Source organism: Molothrus aeneus, unplaced genomic scaffold, assembly GCF_037042795.1.
Source record: "Molothrus aeneus isolate 106 unplaced genomic scaffold, BPBGC_Maene_1.0 scaffold_30, whole genome shotgun sequence".
NCBI classification, from domain to species: domain Eukaryota; kingdom Metazoa; phylum Chordata; class Aves; order Passeriformes; family Icteridae; genus Molothrus; species Molothrus aeneus.
Genome location: NW_027098964.1, coordinates 1039272 through 1056701, shown reverse-complemented (window position 1 = coordinate 1056701; position 17430 = coordinate 1039272). Strand labels below are relative to the sequence as shown.

General features: G+C 46.1%; 1 protein-coding gene across 1 annotated transcript; it reads left to right on the top strand.

The window, feature by feature from the left end:
• The first annotated feature begins 2153 nt into the window (after window positions 1-2153).
• On the top strand, window positions 2154-15526 carry SH3BP5L (SH3 binding domain protein 5 like). The gene is made up of 7 exons (XM_066570638.1): window positions 2154-2184; window positions 3255-3475; window positions 4395-4457; window positions 5363-5491; window positions 6645-6806; window positions 9647-9820; window positions 11484-15526. The coding sequence occupies exons 2-7, from the start codon at window positions 3386-3388 to the stop codon at window positions 12714-12716; spliced, it is 1851 nt and encodes a 616-aa protein (XP_066426735.1). The 5' UTR covers window positions 2154-2184; window positions 3255-3385; the 3' UTR covers window positions 12717-15526.
• The last annotated feature ends 1904 nt before the right edge of the window (window positions 15527-17430 follow it).

The window sequence follows — 17430 nt, the reverse complement described above, 5'->3', positions numbered from 1 at the left end:
TAGGGGATTTGGGGTTTTGGGGGGATTTTGAGGGGATTTTGGGGGTTTTTTGGGGGGAAATTTTGGGGTTTTGGGGGCGTTTGGGAGGGGAATTTTGGGATTTTTGGTTGCAATTTTGGAATTTTCAGGGGTTTTGCGGGAGAATATTTTTTATTTTGGGCGATTTGGTGTTTGGGGGAGAATTTTGGGGGATTGGGGCTGAATTTTGGGATTCTGAGGGATTTGAGGGAGAGATTTTTTATTTTGGGGGGATTTGATGGGGGATTTTGGACTTTGGGGGGTATTTTGGGGATTTTGGGGGAATTTTGGGGTTTGGGGGAATTTGGGGGAATTTCGAAGGAAATTTGGGATTTTCAGGGTGATTTGGGGAAATTTTGGGTGGAAATTCGGGATTTTGAGGGGATTCCGGGGCATATTTTGGGATTTGAGGATTTTGGAGAGGAGTTTTTTATTTTGGGGGGAATATTGGGATTTGGGAAGGATTTTGGGGGGGATTTTGGGGGGAAATTTTGAGAATTTGGGGGAAATCTTTGCAATTCGAGGTGATTTGAGGGGGATTTAAGGAATTTTAAGGGGGATTTTTGATTTATCTTGGGAAGATTTGGTCCATTTGAGAGAGATCCCAAAATCCCGCCCCAAATCCCAATTTTTTCTCTCATTCCAACCCCAAAATTCCACCTTTTTTTTTTTGTCATTCCCACCCTAAAATGCCCCCATGGAATTCCCGGGAATCCCAGGAGGGAATTTTGGGATAAATTCAGATTTTTTTTTTTTTTTGGGCGGGATTTTGGAAAAGGAGGAGCGGGAAAAGGCGGGATTTAGGACAAAAAGGAGGGATTTTGGAGAAAAAGGAGGGATTTGGAGAAAAAAAGGAGGGATTTGGAGAAAAAAAAAGGGCGGGATTTGGGAAAAAAGGGCGGGATTTGGGAAAAAAGGGAGAGAGATCCCAAATTCCGGGATTCCGGCAATAAATAATCAAAAGTAATAAAATAAAAATAAATCGGAGTAAATAAAAAGTTGAAATAATTGGAATTATATAAATTAAAAATAAATCAAAGGAATTCAAAATGGCGGCGACGCCCCCGGCCGCCATCTTGAGGGGCGGCGGTGCCATAAAACAAAATGGCGGCACCCACGGGTCTCTTTCTGCTGTTGTTTCGCGCCGAATTTAGAACCAAACCGGGACCAAACCGAGCGTGGCGACTCCGCCGGTACCGATTTCATCGCCAGGACCGATTTGAGCTCCCGGGAAACGACAGGGAGGCGGAAATACGGAGGGAAGGGGAGCCGCCATGTTGTACGGCAAGAGAAAATGGCGGCTCTTCCTCTTCCGGTGTGGGTACTGCGGGTGAACCCAAGTGTGAAATGAGTGCGGGGGGGTTTGGAGATGTGTGAGGGGGTTTAGTGGGGTTTGGGGGAGCTCGAGGGTGCTTTTTCCCCTCTAATTTTGAGTGGTTCCGTCCAACCTCCCCGTGGCTTCACCGCCATCTTGAGGCGCGGCGGTGACGTAAAACAAAATGGCGGCACCCATGAATCCGTTCCGGCTGTTGTTTCTCGCCAAATTTAAAACCAAATCGGGATTTAACCGAGCGCGGAGGCTCCACCGGCACCGATTCCACCCTCGGAACTGATTTGAGCTCCCGGGAAATGAAAGAAAGACGGAAATACGGAGGGAGGAGGGAGCCGCCATGTTGTACGGCAAGAGAAAATGGCGGCTCTTCCTGTTCCGGTGTGGGAACTGAGGGCGAACCCAAGTTTGAAATGAGTGCGGGGGGGTTTGGAGATGTTTGAGGGGGTTTAGTGAGGTTTGGGGGAGCTCGAGGGTGCTTCTCCCCCTCTAATTTTTAATGGTTCCGTCCAATACCCCCCTCCGCCTACCCGTGGCTTCACCGCCATCTTGAGGCGTGGCGCAGCCGTTCAACAAGATGGCGGCACCTCGGCATCATCCCCGGTGCTATTTTGAAGGAGTTTTTACCGCAAATCGCAGCCAAACCGGGCGAAAGGGATCCGATATCTCTGTTTAACTCTCACCACCGATTTAAACCCACCGGGAACCGGGAGAACGGAGGAAAGGTGGGGTTTTATTATACATTATGGGCGCCGCCATTTTGTACGGAAGGAGGAGGCTGAGGGCAACTTCCGGTTCCGTGGGGGAGCGGCCCCTCAGCGGTGGCGGAGCGGGGGGTAAACACAGGCCCGGGGGGGGGCGGGATTTGGGGGAAAATTGGGAATTTTTGGGAAATTCTGAGGAAAATTTGGAATTTTTGGGGTTCGAGGGTCGGGGGGATTAAAGGGGTTTGTGGGGTCGTGGCCGTGGGGGGGTTTGGGGGGTCCGAGGGGGAGTTTTGGGGGATTTTTGTGGGAATTTTGAGGGGAATTTGTGGGAATTTCAGGGATTTATGAGGGAGTTTTGAGGGAATTTGAGGGAATTTGGGGGGAATTTTGAGGAATTTTTGGATTATTGGGGAGATGTGGGGATTTTGGGGGGGTCTGGGGTCTTTGAGGGGATTTTGGGGTCTTTGAGGAGATTTTTGTGGGGAAAATGGGGATTTCCGAGGGAATTTGTGGGAAATTTTGGGATTTCTGAGGGAATTTTGGTGGAATTTTGTGGAATTTTGGGATTATTGGGGGGATTTGGGGATTTTTGTGGAGTTTTGGGGTCTTTGAGGGGATTTTTAAAGGGGATTTTGTGGGAATTTTGAGAATTTTGGAGGGATTTTTGTGGGAAAATTGGGGATTTGTGAGGGAATTTTGTGAGAATTTTGTGGAATTTCAGAATTATTTCGGGAATTTTGGGTATTTTGGGGTCATTTTGGGGATTTTTAAAGGGGATTTTGAGGAAATTTGAGGATTTTTTGGGGGGAATTCTGCGGATTTATGAGGGGAATTTGAGGGAATTTTGTGGGAAAATTGGGGATTTATGAGGGAATTGTGTGGGAATTTGAGGGAATTTTTTGATTTTTTGGGTCACTGAGGGAATTTGAGGAATTTAGGGAATATTTTGTGAGCATTTGGACATAAATTTTGAGGGAATTTTGTGCTAATTTGGGATTTTTTTCTGGAAAATTTTGTGGAATTTTTGGGAATTTGGGTGGAATTTCAACAATTTTGGTGAAATCCTCAGGAATTTACTTCAATTTTTTGAAGATTTTGGCCAAATTTACCCAAATTTTGGGGAAATTCAGACTTTTCCACCAAAAAAAAAAAAAATCCTGGAAAATTTTGATTTTTTTTTTCCTTTTTTTTTTTTTCAGCTCCCCCCGCCCCCACATCCCAAACTCCGAAAAATTCCTAAAAAAATTCCCAAAAAAATTCCCAAAAAAATGGATTGAGGCCCCTCCCCCCCCCCCTTGGATGGCCCCTTGGAATTTGGGGGGATCCCAAAATGGGGGATTCGGAAAATCCCGGGAATCCCCCCAAGGAGGAGGAGGAGGAGGAAGAAGAGGAGGAGGAAGAGCTGGACCCCCGGATCCAGGTGGGAATTTGGGGGAAAACCCCCAAATTTGGGGATTTTTGGGGGATTTTCAGGTGAAAATTTTGATTTTTTGAAGGGAAAATTTTAAAAAATTGGGATTTTGGAGGGGATTGGGGGTGGAAATTTTAATTTTTTTGAGGGAAAATCCATGAAATTTTGGGATTTTGGGGGATTTTTTTTATTGTTTTGGGGGTTTGGGGTGAAAATTTTGGGGTTTTGGAGAAAAAAAATCCCAGAAATTTGGGGATTTTTAGGTAATTTTAGGGTAATTTTGGAGGTTCTTGAGGGATATTTTGGGATTTGGGGGGAATTTTGCAGGAAAATCCCCAAATTCTGGAATTTGGGGGGAATTTTTTGGGGCTTTTGAGGAGAATTTTGGGTAAAATGCCCAAAAATTTGGATTTTGGGGGAGATTTTTTGGTGAGTTTTGGTGATTTTTTTATCCATTTTCCCAATTTTGGGGGTTTTATCCCAAATTTTGGGGTCTTGCCTTTAAATTTTGGAATTTTCAGGGATTTGGGATCGGAAGTTTGGAATTTTTCGGGGTAAATCCCAAAAATTTGGGGAATTTTGGGTCCAAATTTTATAATTTTGGTTGAAATCCCAGAAATTTTGGGATTTTTGGGCCAAATTTGGGGATTTTTTTGCAATTTTGGGGATGATTTTGAGGGAAAATCCCAAGATTCTGGAATTTTTGGGGAATTTTGGGGGGGAATTTTGGGGAAAAAATCCCCAAAAATTTGGAATTTTGGGGCGGATTTTTGCGGATTTTCCCCAAATTTTTGGGATTTTTTTTGGATTTTTCCCCAAAATTTTGGTTTTTTTCCCCACTTTTTAGGATCCCCCAAATTTTAAGAATTCTGGGGGATTTTTTTTTGCCCAATTTTTGAGGTTTTTACCCCAAATTTTTCGGTTGCAGGAGGAGCTGGAGCACCTGAACGAGGCCAACGCTGAAATCAACCGGGGGGAGCTGGAGCTGGACGTGAGTCCCAGTCAATCCCAGTTTGGCCCAGTCAATCCCAGTTTGGCCCAGTCAATCCCAGTTCAATCCCAGTCCATCCCAGTTTGTCCCAGTTCAATCCCAGTCAATCCCAGTTTGGCCCAGTTCGTCCCAGTCCATCCCAGTTCATCCCAGTTTGTCCCAGTTCATCCCAGTTTGTCCCAGTTCGTCCCAGTTCATCCCACTTTGGCCCAGTTTGTCCCAGTCCATCCCAGTCTGTCCCAGTCCATCCCAGTTTGTCCCAGTTCAATCCCAGTTCAATCCCAGTCCGTCCCAGTTTGTCCCAGTTCATCCCAGTTTGTCCCAGTTTGGCCCAGTTCATCCCAGTCAATCCCAGTTTGGCCCAGTTTGTCCCAGTTCATCCCAGTTCATCCCAGTTCAATCCCAGTTCAATCCCAGTCCATCCCAGTCCCGTCCCAGTCCAAACCAGTTCAAACCAGTCCCAAACTGGTTCCCAATCCCAAACCAGTCCATCCCAGTCCAAACCAGCCCCATCCCAGTCCAAACCAGTTCAAACCAGTCCCAAACTGGTTCCCAGTCCCATCCCAGTCCCTCCCAGTCCAAACCAGTCCCAAACTGGTTCCCAGTCCCAAACCAGTCCAAACCAGTTCAAACCAGTTCAAACCAGTCCCATACTGGTTCCCAGTCCCGTCCCAGTTCAAACCAGTCCATCCCAGTCCCAAACTGGTTCCCAGTCCCGTCCCAGTCCCATCCCAGTCCCTCCCAGTCCATCCCAGTCTCAAACTGGTTTTCCCAATCCCAAACCAGTCCCAAACTGGTTCCCAGTCCCATCCCAGTCCCTCCCAGTCCCATCCCAGTCCCATACTGGTTCCCAGTCCCGTCCCAGTCCCTCCCAGTCCATCCCAGTCCCAAACTGGTTTTCCCAGGCCGCCCGTTCCCGCTATCGCCGCATCCTCTCGGACTCGGCCCGCAAGCTGAACTCCCAGGGCTCCCAGCTGGGCGCCTGCATCGAGCGCGCCCGGCCCTACTACGAGGCACGGAGGAGAGCCAAGGAGGTGAAAATGGGGCGAAAAAGGGGGAAAACGGGCAAAAATGGGGAAATGAAAAAAAAAACCACGGAGAAAATCGGTGAAAAAATGGGGAAAATCGGGGGAAAGATGGGGAAAAAATGAAGGAAAAAAAATTGGAGGAAAAACGGGAATTTGGGTCTCAGAGCCATCGCAGCTTCTCCAGCCATTCCAGACCTTCTCCAAACCCCATCCCACCACCCCAAACCCCATCCCACCACCCCAAACCTTCTCCAAACCTTCTCCAACCCATCCTAAACCTTCTCCAAACCCCATCCCACCACCCCAAACCTTCTCCAAACCTTCTCCAACCCATCCCAAACCTTCTCCATCCATCCCAAACCCCATCCCAAACCTTCTCCAAAGCTTCTCCAAACTCCATCCTACCTTCTCCAAACCTTCTCCAAACCTTCTCCAAACCATCCCAAACCTTCTCCAAACCCCGTCCCACCTTCTCCAAACCCCATCCCACCACCCCAAACCTTCTCCAACCATCTCCAAACCCCATCCCACCTTCTCCAGTCCCAGTCCCACCTTCTCCAAACCTTCACCACCTTCTCCAGACCTTCTCCATCCATCCCAAACCCCATCCCACCTTCCCAAACCTTCTCCAAACTTTCTCCAAACCCCATCCCAGCATCCCAAACCGTCTCCAAACCCCATCCCACCTTCTCATAACCCATCCCAAACCTTCTCCAAACCCCATCCCACCATCTCCAAACCCCATCCCACCATCTCCAAACCCCATCCCACCTTCTCATAACCCATCCCAAACCTTCTCCAAACCTTCTCCACCTTCTCCAAACTCCATCTCACCTTCTCCAAACCTTCTCCACCTTCTTTAAACCCCATCCCAAACCTTCTCCAAACTCCATCCCACCTTCTCCAACCCATCCCAAACCTTTTCCAAACTCCATCCCACCTTCTCAAACCCCATCCCACCATCTCCAAACCCCATCCCACCTTCTCCAAACCCCATCCCACCATCTCCAAACCCCATCCCACCATCTCCAAACCCCATCCCACCTTCTCCAAACCCCATCCCACCTTCTCCAAACTCCATCCCACCATCTCCAAACCCCATCCCACCACCAAAGCCACTCCGAGGAGATCCCAACCTGCCCCGTTCGGGTTGTCCCAGGCGCAGCAGGAGACGCAGCGGGCGGCGCTGCGCTACGAGCGCGCGGTGGGCATGCACAACGCGGCGCGCGAGATGGTCTTCGTGGCCGAGCAGGGCATGGGCACCGGCAAGAACCGCCTGGACCCCACCTGGCAGGAGATGCTCAACCACGCCACCAGGAAGGTGGGGAGCCTGGCGGTGGGGGTTGGAGAAGGTCTGGGGTGGGGTTTGGAGGAGGTGGGATGGGGTTTGGAGAAGGTTTGGGGTGGGTTGGAGATGGTGGGATGGGGTTTGGAGAAGGTGGGATGGGGTTTGGAGAAGGTTTGGGATGGGGTCTGGGATGGTGGGATGAGGTTTGGAGAAGGTGGGATGGGGTTTGGAGAAGGTGGGATGGGGTTTGGAGAAGGTTTGGGATGGGTTGGAGATGGTGGGATGGGGTTTGGAGAGGGTTTGGGATGGGTTGGAAGAGGTGGGATGGGGTTTGGAGAAGGTTTGGGATGGGGTCTGGGATGGTGGGATGAGGTTTGGAGAAGGTGGGATGGGGTTTGCAGAAGGTGGGATGGGGTTTGGAGAAGGTTTGGGATGGGTTGGAGATGGTGGGATGGGGTTTGGAGAGGGTTTGGGATGGGTTGGAAGAGGTGGGATGGGGTTTGGAGAAGGTGGGATGGGGTTTGCAATGGGTTGGAGAAGGTTTGGAGAAGGTGAAATGGAGTTTGGAGAAGGTGGGACGGGGTTTGGAGAAGGTTTGGGATGGGTTGGAGAAGGTTTGGGATGGGGTCTGGGATGGTGGGATGAGGTTTGGAGAAGGTGGGATGGGGTTTGGAGAAGGTTTGGGATGGGTTGGAAGAAGTGGGATGGGGTTTGGGATGGGTTGGAGAAGGTTTGGAGAAGGTGGGAATGGGTTATGAGAAAGTGGGATGGGGTTCAGAGAAGGTTTGGAGAAGGTGGGATGGGGTTTGGAAGAGGTGGAATGAGGTTTTGAGAAGGTTTGGGATGGGTTGGAGAAGGTTTGGGATGGGGTTTTCAGAAGGTTTGGGATGGTTTGGAGAGGGTGGGATGGGGTCTGGAAGAGGTGGAATGAGGTTTTGAGAAGGTTTGGGATGGGGTTTGGAGAAGGTTTGGGATGGTTTGGAGAGGGTGGGATGGGGCCTGGAATGGACGGAGAAGGTTTGGGATGGGTTGGAGAAGGTGCAGCGAGGTTTGGAGAAGCTGGGATGGGGTTTAGGATGGGTTGGGGAAGGTTTGGAGAAGGTGGAACAAGGTTTGGAGAAGATCTGACGAGGTTTGGAGAAGGTCGGAGTTTGGAGAAGGTTTGGAGAAGGTGGGATGGGGCTTTGAGAAGGTTGAATGGGCTTTGGAATGGTTGGAGAAGGTTTGGGATGGGTTTGGGGTGGTTGGAGGAGATCTGGGATGGCTTGGAGAAGGTTTGGAGAAGGTTTGGAGAAATTTTGGAGAAGGTTTGGGATGGGGTTTGGAGAAGGTTTGGGATGGGGTTTGGAGAAGGTTTGGGATGGGGTTTGGGATGGTTTGGGATGGGGTTTGGAGAAGACCCAGAAGCCCCAAATTTTGGCCGTTGCCGCTGAACGACGTGGAGCAGGGCTGCCAGAGTCTCCCAAAATGCCCCAAATTTCACCTTTTTTGGCTCATTTTCTCCATTTTCCACCAATTTTTGGGGGGGATTTCCTCAATTCCCAGGATTTCCTCCATTCCCACCCCCAAATCCCAACAAATCTTGGGTCATTTTCCGCCATTTTTTCCCCGTTTCTTCGCCGTTTTTCTCCATTTTTGGCCATTTTTGAACATTTTTCACCCAGTTTTTTGGGGATTTCCTCAATTCCCAACAAATTTTCCCAAGATTTCCTCCATTCCCAACCCCCAAATCCCAACAAATCTTGGGTCATTTTCCGCCATTTTCTCCCCGTTTCTTCGCCGTTTTTCTCCATTTTTTCCCCATTTCTTCGCCGTTTTTCTCCATTTTTGGCCATTTTTGAACATTTTTCACCCAGTTTTTTGGGGATTTCCTCAATTCCCAACAAATTTTCCCAAGATTTCCTCCATTCCCAACCCCCAAATCCCAACAAATCTTGGGTCATTTTTCACCATTTTCTCGCTGTTTCTTTGCCGTTTTTCTCCATTTTTTCCCCATTTCTTCGCCGTTTTTCTCCATTTTTGGCCATTTTTGAACATTTTTCACCCAGTTTTTTGGGGATTTCCTCAATTCCCAACAAATTTTCCCAAGATTTCCTCCATTCCCAACCCCCAAATCCCAACAAATCTTGGGTCATTTTCCGCCATTTTCTCCCCGTTTCTTCGCCGTTTTTCTCCATTTTTTCCCCATTTCTTCGCCGTTTTTCTCCATTTTTGGCCATTTTTGAACATTTTTCACCCAGTTTTTTGGGGATTTCCTCAATTCCCAACAAATTTTCCCAAGATTTCCTCCATTCCCAACCCCCAAATCCCAACAAATCTTGGGTCATTTTTCACCATTTTCTCGCTGTTTCTTTGCCGTTTTTCTCCATTTTTTCCCCATTTCTTCGCCGTTTTTCTCCATTTTTGGCCATTTTTGAACATTTTTCACCCAGTTTTTTGGGGATTTCCTCAATTCCCAACAAATTTTCCCAAGATTTCCTCCATTCCCAACCCCCAAATCCCAACAAATCTTGGGTCATTTTCCGCCATTTTCTCCCCGTTTCTTCGCCGTTTTTCTCCAATTTTTCCCCATTTCTTCGCCGTTTTTCTCCATTTTTGGCCATTTTTGAACATTTTTCACCCAGTTTTTTGGGGATTTCCTCAATTCCCAACAAATTTTCCCAAGATTTCCTCCATTCCCAACCCCCAAATCCCAACAAATCTTGGGTCATTTTCCGCCATTTTTTCCCCGTTTCTTCGCCGTTTTTCTCCATTTTCTCCCCGTTTCTTCCCCGTTTTTCTCCGTTTTTCCGCCGTTTCCCGCCCGATTTCCGCGGGGTTTTTTCGGGATTTGCCCTTCCCGACGGGAATTCCCCGTTTTGGGCTCCCTGCAGGTGAACGAGGCGGAGCAGGAGCGGCTCTGGAGCGAGCGGGAGCACCAGCGCGTGACGCGGCTCTGCCAGGAGGCCGAGGCCGAGGTGCAGCGGCTGCAGAAATCCCTGAGGCGCGACATCGCCCGCAGCCGGCCCTACTTCGAGCTCAAGGCCCAGTTCAACCTCCGGCTGGAGGTACTGGGAGCACTGGGATATACTGGGAGGGACTGGGAGGGACTGGGAGGGTCATTGTGTTACTGGGAGAAGGATTGGAGGGGATACTGGGAGCACTGGGAGCACTGGGAGCCAGCCCTACTTCGAGCTCAAGGCCCAGTTCAACCTCCGGCTGGAGGTACTGGGAGCACTGGGATATACTGGGAGGGACTGGGAGGGACTGGGAGGGACTGGGAGGGATTGGGAGCGGAGCTGGGTTTAACTGGGAGCACTGGGAGAAGGATTGGAGGGCACTGGGAGGGACTGGGAGCACTGGGAGCACTGGCAGCCGGCCGTACTTCGAGCTCAAGGCCCAGTTCAACCTCCGGCTGGAGGTACTGGGAGCACTGGGAGGGACTGGGAGGGACTGGGAGAAGGATTGGAGTGGATACTGGGGATACTGGGAGCACTGGGAGGGACTGGGAGCACTGGGAGCCGGCCCTACTTCGAGCTCAAGGCCCAGTTCAACCTCCGGCTGGAGGTACTGGGAGCACTGGGATATACTGGGAGGGACTGGGAGGGACTGGGAGGGATTGGGAGCGGAGCTGGGTTTAACTGGGAGCACTGGGAGAAGGATTGGAGGGCACTGGGAGGGACTGGGAGCACTGGGATAAACTGGGAGGGACTGGGAGAAGGATTGGAGTGGATACTGGGGATACTGGGAGGGACTGGGATGAACTGGGAGGGACTGGGAGGGACTGGGAGCACTGGGAGCCGGCCCTACTTCAAGATCAAGGCCCAGTTCAACCTCAGGCTGGAGGTACTGGGAGCACTGGGAGGGACTGGGATGGACTGGGAGGGACTGGGAGGGACTGGGATAAACTGGGAGGCACTGGGAGGGACTGGGATGGACTGGGATGAACTGAGAGGCACTGGGGCCATTTAAAAACGGATTTTAACCAAATTTCCACTGATTTCCACCAAATTTTCACCGATTTCCACCCAGATTTTTGGGATTTTCAGGAATTTTTAGGAACTTCTCAGAATTCCAAGGAACTTTTATGGATCCTTACCAATTTTTTGGGGGGAAAAAAAAATCCCAATTTTTGACGTATTTACACCATTTTTTGACGTATTTTCGTCAAATTTTCACCAATTTCCACCAAATTTTCACTGATTTTCAGGAATTTTTAGAAACTTCTCAGAATTCCAAGGAACTTTTATGGATCCTTAGCAATTTTTTGGGGGGGAAAAAAATCCCAATTTTTGACGTATTTTCCCCATTTTTTGACGTATTTTCGTCAAATTTTCACCAATTTCCACCAAATTTTCACTGATTTTCAGGAATTTTTAGAAACTTCTCAGAATTCCAAGGAACTTTTATGGATCCTTACCAATTTTTTTGGGGGGAAAAAAATCCCAAATTTTTGACGTATTTTCCCCATTTTTTGACGTATTTTCGTCAAATTTTCACCAATTTCCACCAAATTTTCACTGATTTTCAGGAATTTTTAGAAACTTCTCAGAATTCCAAGGAACTTTTATGGATCCTTACCAGTTTTTTGGGGGGGGAAAAATCCCAATTTTTGACGTATTTTCCCCATTTTTTGACGTATTTTTGTCAAATTTTCACCGATTTTCCCGGAATTTTTTGCATTTTTTGGGATTTTTTTTGGGAATTTTCACGGATCCCCCTCTTTTCCAGGAGCACAAATCCCGGGTGACCTCGCTGGAGTCGGCCGTGGCCCAGGCCAAGCTCCGCTACTCGGTGGCCCTGAGGAACCTGGAGCAGATCAGCGAGGAGATCCACGCCCGGCGGTTCCAGAGGATCCTCCGGAAAAAAAACGTCCGGGAAAACCCCCTGGGCGCCGAGGGCGGCGCCGGGAACCCCGAAATGCCCGGAATTCCCGGGGAAATCCACGGAATTCCCGGAGAAACGCCCCGAAAAATTCCCGGAATTCCAAGAGAAACTCCTGAAAGTTCCGGGATTCCGAGAGAAGATCCCCGAGTTCCCGGAGGAAACGGCGAAATTGCGAGAGAAACTCCTGAAATTCCCGGAATTCCTGGAGAAATCCGTGGAATTCCGAGAGAAAACCACAGAATTCCTGGAGGAATTCCCGGAGAAATTCCTGGAGGAATTCCCGGAGAAATTCCCGGAATTCCGAGAGAAAACCACAGAATTCCTGGAGGAATTTCTGGAATTCCTGGGGAAAACCCTGGAATTCCCAGAATTCCTGGAGAAATTCCCGGAATTCCAAGAGAAAATCTCAGAATTCCCAACGAAATCCCAGCTGGAATGGGCGGAATTCCAAGAGAAATTCCTGGAATTCCAAGGGAAAACCTCGGAATTCCAAGAGAAAACCCTGGAAATTTCAGCTCAGTCCCATCGGGAACGTTCGGAATTCCTGGAATTTCGTCCAGAATTCCAAGAGAAAATCCCGAAAATCCCTTGGAAAATTCCATGGAAAATCCCGGAAATTTCAGCTCAATCCCGTCAGGAACGTTCAGAATTCCCGGGATCCCGCAGGAAATTCCCGGAATTCCAAGAGAAAATCCCGAAAATCCCACGGAAAATCCCGGAAATTTCAGCTCAACCACATCGGGAACGTTCCGGATTCCTGGAATTTCGTCCGAAATTCCAAGAGAAAATCCGGAAAATCCCGGAAATTTCGGCTCAATCCCGTCGGGACCGTTCCGGATTCCCGGGATCCCGCAGGAAATTCCCGGGATCCCTCGGGAATTGTCGGCGTCCGGGGATTCGCTGTCGCTGCTGAGCCTGCAGACGATCGCCTCGGACCTGCAGAAATTCGATTCCGTGGAACATTTGTCGGGAATTCCGGGCATTTCGGGAACGCCGGACGCGCTGAGCCTGCACAGCGAGGAGCTGGGGGCGGAGCCCGGGAGCAGCTCCCGGCACCATCGGAGCCTCAGCCTCTGACGGGGGGGAAAAAAATCCGGGAAAAAAAAATCCGGGAGAAAAAAAATCCGGGGAAAAAAAAATCCGGGAAAAAAAAAGTCAGGAATTCCTGAGGGGAGAGAGAGCGCGGGGGATTCTGGAGGATTTGGGATGGGGGGGGGAAGCGATGGAGAGATCCCAGAAATTCCGAGGGAATTCCGAGAAATCCCATGGAAAGTCCGTGAAATCCCAAGGAAATTCCAAAAAAAAAAAAATCCCGCGAAATTCCAAGGAAATTCCAGGAAATTGCATAAGATTCCAAGAAATCCCAAGGAAATTCCATGAAATTCCAACAAATCCTGTGGAAATTCCAAGGAATTTCCCGTGGAAATTCCAAGGAAATTCCCTGGAAAGTCCAAGAAATACCAAGGAAATCCCAAACAAATCCCGTGGAAATTCCAAGGAAATTCCATGAAATTCACATGGAAATTGTGTAAAATTCCCCAAAAAAATCCTGTGGAAATTCCAGGAAATCCCAAGGAAATTCCGTGAAATTCCCAAAAAAAAGCCTGTGGAAATTCCAAGAAATCCCCTGGAAATTCCAAGGAAATGGCATAAAATTCCCAAAAAAAGTCCTGTGGAATTTCCAAGAAATCCTGTGGAAATTGCCATGAAATCCCAATAGAAATTCCAAGAAATTCCAAGGAAATTGCAGGAAATAATCCCAAGGAAATTCCAAGAAATCCCAAGGAAAGTCCAAGAAATTCCATGGAAATTCCAGGAAATTCCAAGGAAATTGCATAAATTCCAAAAAATCCTGTGGAAATCCTAAAAAATTCCAGGCAAATCTCAGGAAATTCCAAGGGAATCCCAAAAAGTCCAAGAAATCCCACAAAATTCCAAGGAAATTCCATAAAATTCTGAGAAAATCCCAAGAAATCCTAAAAAGTCCCAAGGAAATCCTGAAAAATCCCAAGGAAATCCCACAAAATTCCAAGGAAATCCCTTAAAATTCCAAGAAATCCCAAAAACCCCAAAGATCCCAAGAAATTCTCCAAAATTCCAAGGAAATCCTGAAATATTCCAAAAAATTCCAAGGGAATCCTTCAGAATTCCAGGGAAATCCCATAAAATCCCAAGAAAGCCCCAAAATCCTGAGAAATCCCAAAAATTTCCAAGGAAATCCCCAAAATTCCACAGAAATCCCTTGAAATTCCAAGGAAATCTGGGAAATTCCCAAGAAATCCTCAAAATATTCCAAGGAAACCCAGAAAAATTCCAGAAAGTCCCCAAAAAATCCAAGGAGACCCCAAAAATAATAAATCAGGAAATCCAGAAAATCCCAAAATATTCCAGGAAATCCCAAGGAAATCTGGAAAAATCCCAAAAATCCAAAGAAATCCCAAGGAAATCTGGAAAAATCCCAAAAATCCAAAGAAATCCCAAGGAAATCCCAAAATACTCCAAGAAATCCCCAAAAATTCCAAGGGAATCCCATAAAATCCTGAAAAATCCCAAATTGTCCCAAAAAATCCCAAGGAATTCCCAAAATTTGAGGAAATCCCACAAAATTCCAAGGAAATCCCAAAACATTTCAAAAAATCCCCAAGAAAATCCCGAAAATCCCCAAAAAATCCCCCAAAATCCTCATGAAATCCCAAAATATTCCTGAAAAATTCCCAAAATTCCTGAAAAATTCCCATGGAATCCCAAAAATTCCTGAGAAAGTCCCCAAAAATTCCAAAAAATCCTCAGGAAATTCCAGAAATTACCAAAAAAATCCCCAAAAATTCCCCCAAAATCCCAGAAAATTCATGGGAAGAATTTTGGGAATAAATCCCTGGAATTTTGGGGGATTTTGGGAATAAACCCCTGGAATTTTGGGGGATTTTGGGAATAAATCCCAGGAGTTTAGGGTTTAAATCCTTGAAATTTTGGGGATTTTTTGGGAATAAATCCCCAAAATTTGAGATTTTTGGGGATTAAACCTCTGAAATTTGGGATTTTTTTGGGTCTAAATCCCCAAAATTTTGGATTTTTTGGGACTAAATCCCCAAAATTTGGGACAATCCCTGGAATTTAAGGAATAAATCCTTGAAATTTGGGGGATTTGGGGTTAAATCCCCGAAATTTGGGATTTTTTGGGAATTAACCCCTGGAATTTCTGGAATTTTGGGACTAAACCCCCAAAATTTGGGATTTTTTTGGGACGAAATCCCCAAAATTTGAGATTTTTAGGGGTTAAATCCCAGGAATTTTGGGTTTAAATCCCTGAAAATTGGGATTTTTTGGGACTTCACCCCAGAAATTTGGGATTTTTTTGGGACTAAACCCCCAAAATTTGGGATTTTTTGGGAATTCACCCCTGGAATTTGTGGAATTTTGGGACTAAACCCTCAAAATTTGGGATTTTTTTTGGGACTTCACCCCTGAAATTTGGGATTTTTTTGGGACTAAACCCCAAAATTTGAGGATTTGAAGAATCCCAGCCCCAAAATCCCAATTTTCCCCCCAGAATTCCCAACTTTTTTGGGGGAAAATTCCCCTTTTCCCACCCAAAACGGCGCCAGGAGCCCAATTGCACTAAAGGGGGGGTCGGGAATTTTTGGGAATTTTTGGGAATTTTGGGAATTTTTGGGAATTTCGGAATTTTTAGGGGGGGGCTGTGATGAGAACCCCCCAGTTCGAGGCAGCCCTGGGAATTTCCCATCCCAAAAATCCCAAAAAATTCCCAAAAATTCCCCAAAATTCCTCCAGGAATTCCAGGAAAATTCAGGAATTTGGGAATTTCAGGGAGGGGGGAAAAAATCCTGGATAAAAAATGTTGATATCAATAAAATTCCTTGTTGTAATTTCTGCTTTTCCAAGTTTTTTTTGTATCCTCATCCATGAATTTTTTGGGGATTTTTCTCTCTTTTTTTTGGGATTATTTCCCTTTTTTTGGGATTTTTCTCCCTTTTTTTGGGATTATTTCCCCCCTTTTTTTGGGATTATTTCCCCCCTTTTTTGGGGGATTATTTCCCCCCTTTTTTGGGATTATTTCCCCCTTTTTTTGGGGATTTTTCCCCTTTTTTTGGGATTTTTCCCCCCATTTTTTTTATTATTCCCCCCCCTTTTTTTGGGGATTTTTTCCCCTTTTTTGATATTATTTCCCTTTTTTGGGGGGGATTTTTCTCCCTTTTTTTGGGATTATTTCCCCATTTTTGGGGGGATTATTTCCCCCCTTTTTTGGGATTATTTCCCTTTTTTTGGGGGATTTTTTCCCCTTTTTTTGGGATTTTTTGCCCCCTTTTTTGGGAATTTTTAGGGTTTTTTCCACGCTTATTTTTGGGAATTTTCCCTTTTTTTTTGGATGAGTTTTATCTCAATTTTTTCTGCTCAATCCTAAATATTTTTTCCCCGGGAAATTATCCAAAAAAATGGGAAAAATCCCCCAAAAAACCCCCAGGAAATGTCTCTGATAAAAATGGGGAAAATCCCTAAAAAATCAGGAAAAATGACGAAAAAATAGGGAAAATTCTTCCTAAAAAATGGGGGGAAGTTCCCCCAAAAAAGGTGGAAAAATCCCCGAAAAAAGAAGAAAATTCTCCCCAAAAAATGGGGAAAAATCCCCCCAAAAGGTGGGAAAAACCAGAAAAAAAACCCAGGAAAATTCCCCAAAACATTGGGAAAAAATCCCCCAAAAAAGGTTGAAAAAACCCCAAAAAATCTGGGAATCCACCCCAAAAAAGGGAAAATTCTCCACAAAAAAATGGGGAAAAAATCCCCCCCAAAAAGGTGGAAAAAGCCCAGAAAATTCAGGAAAATCCCTCAAAAAATACGGAAAAAATCCACCCAAAAATTGGAAAATTCCCCCCAAAAATGAGGGGAAAAATCTCCAAAAAAAGGTGGAAAAATCCCCCAAATATGGGAACATTTTCCCCCACAAAAATAGGGAAAAAATGAAAAAAAAAAGGGGAAAATCTCCTAAAAAAGGTGAAAAAAAACCCTGGAAAATTCCCATAAAAAATTGAAAAAAAATCCTCCCAAAATTGGAAAAAAAAAAACCCAAAAAAAAGGTGGAAAAAAATCCCAAAAAAGGGAAAATTCCCCCCCAAAAATGGGGAAAAATTCCCCAAAAAAGGTGAAAAAATCCCCCAAAAATAGGAGCAATTTCCACCCCAAAAATAGGGAAAAAATGCAAAAAATGGGGGAAAATCCCTCAAAAAAGGTGAAAAAAACCCTGGAAAATTCCCATAAAAAATTGGTAAAAATCCTCCCAAAATGGGAAAAATTCCCCAAAAAAAGATGGAAAAAAACCCCAAAAATGGAAAATTCCCCCCAAAAAAATGGAAAAAAATTCCCCAAAAAATGGAAAAAAATCCCCAAAGAAATTGGGGAAAACCCCACAAAAATTTGGAATATCCACCCAAAAATTCCATTCTTTTTCCACATTTCCCAAACTTCCCTTTATTTTTCCATATTTATTTCACATTTTCCTTTTTTTTCCTTTATTTTCCTTTATTTTTTCCATTCTTTTCCAACATTTTCCCCAATATTTTCCCACGTTTTCCCAACATTTTCCACATTTTCCCAACATTTTCCACATTTCCCAAATTTTCCAAAATTTTCCCACATTTTCCCACATTTTTCCATCATTTTCCTTTATTTTTTTCCATCGTTTTCCAACATTTTTCCAACATTTTCCCCAACATTTTCCCACATTTCCCAAATTTTCCCCCATTTTCCCAAATATTTTCCTTTATTTCCCCATCTT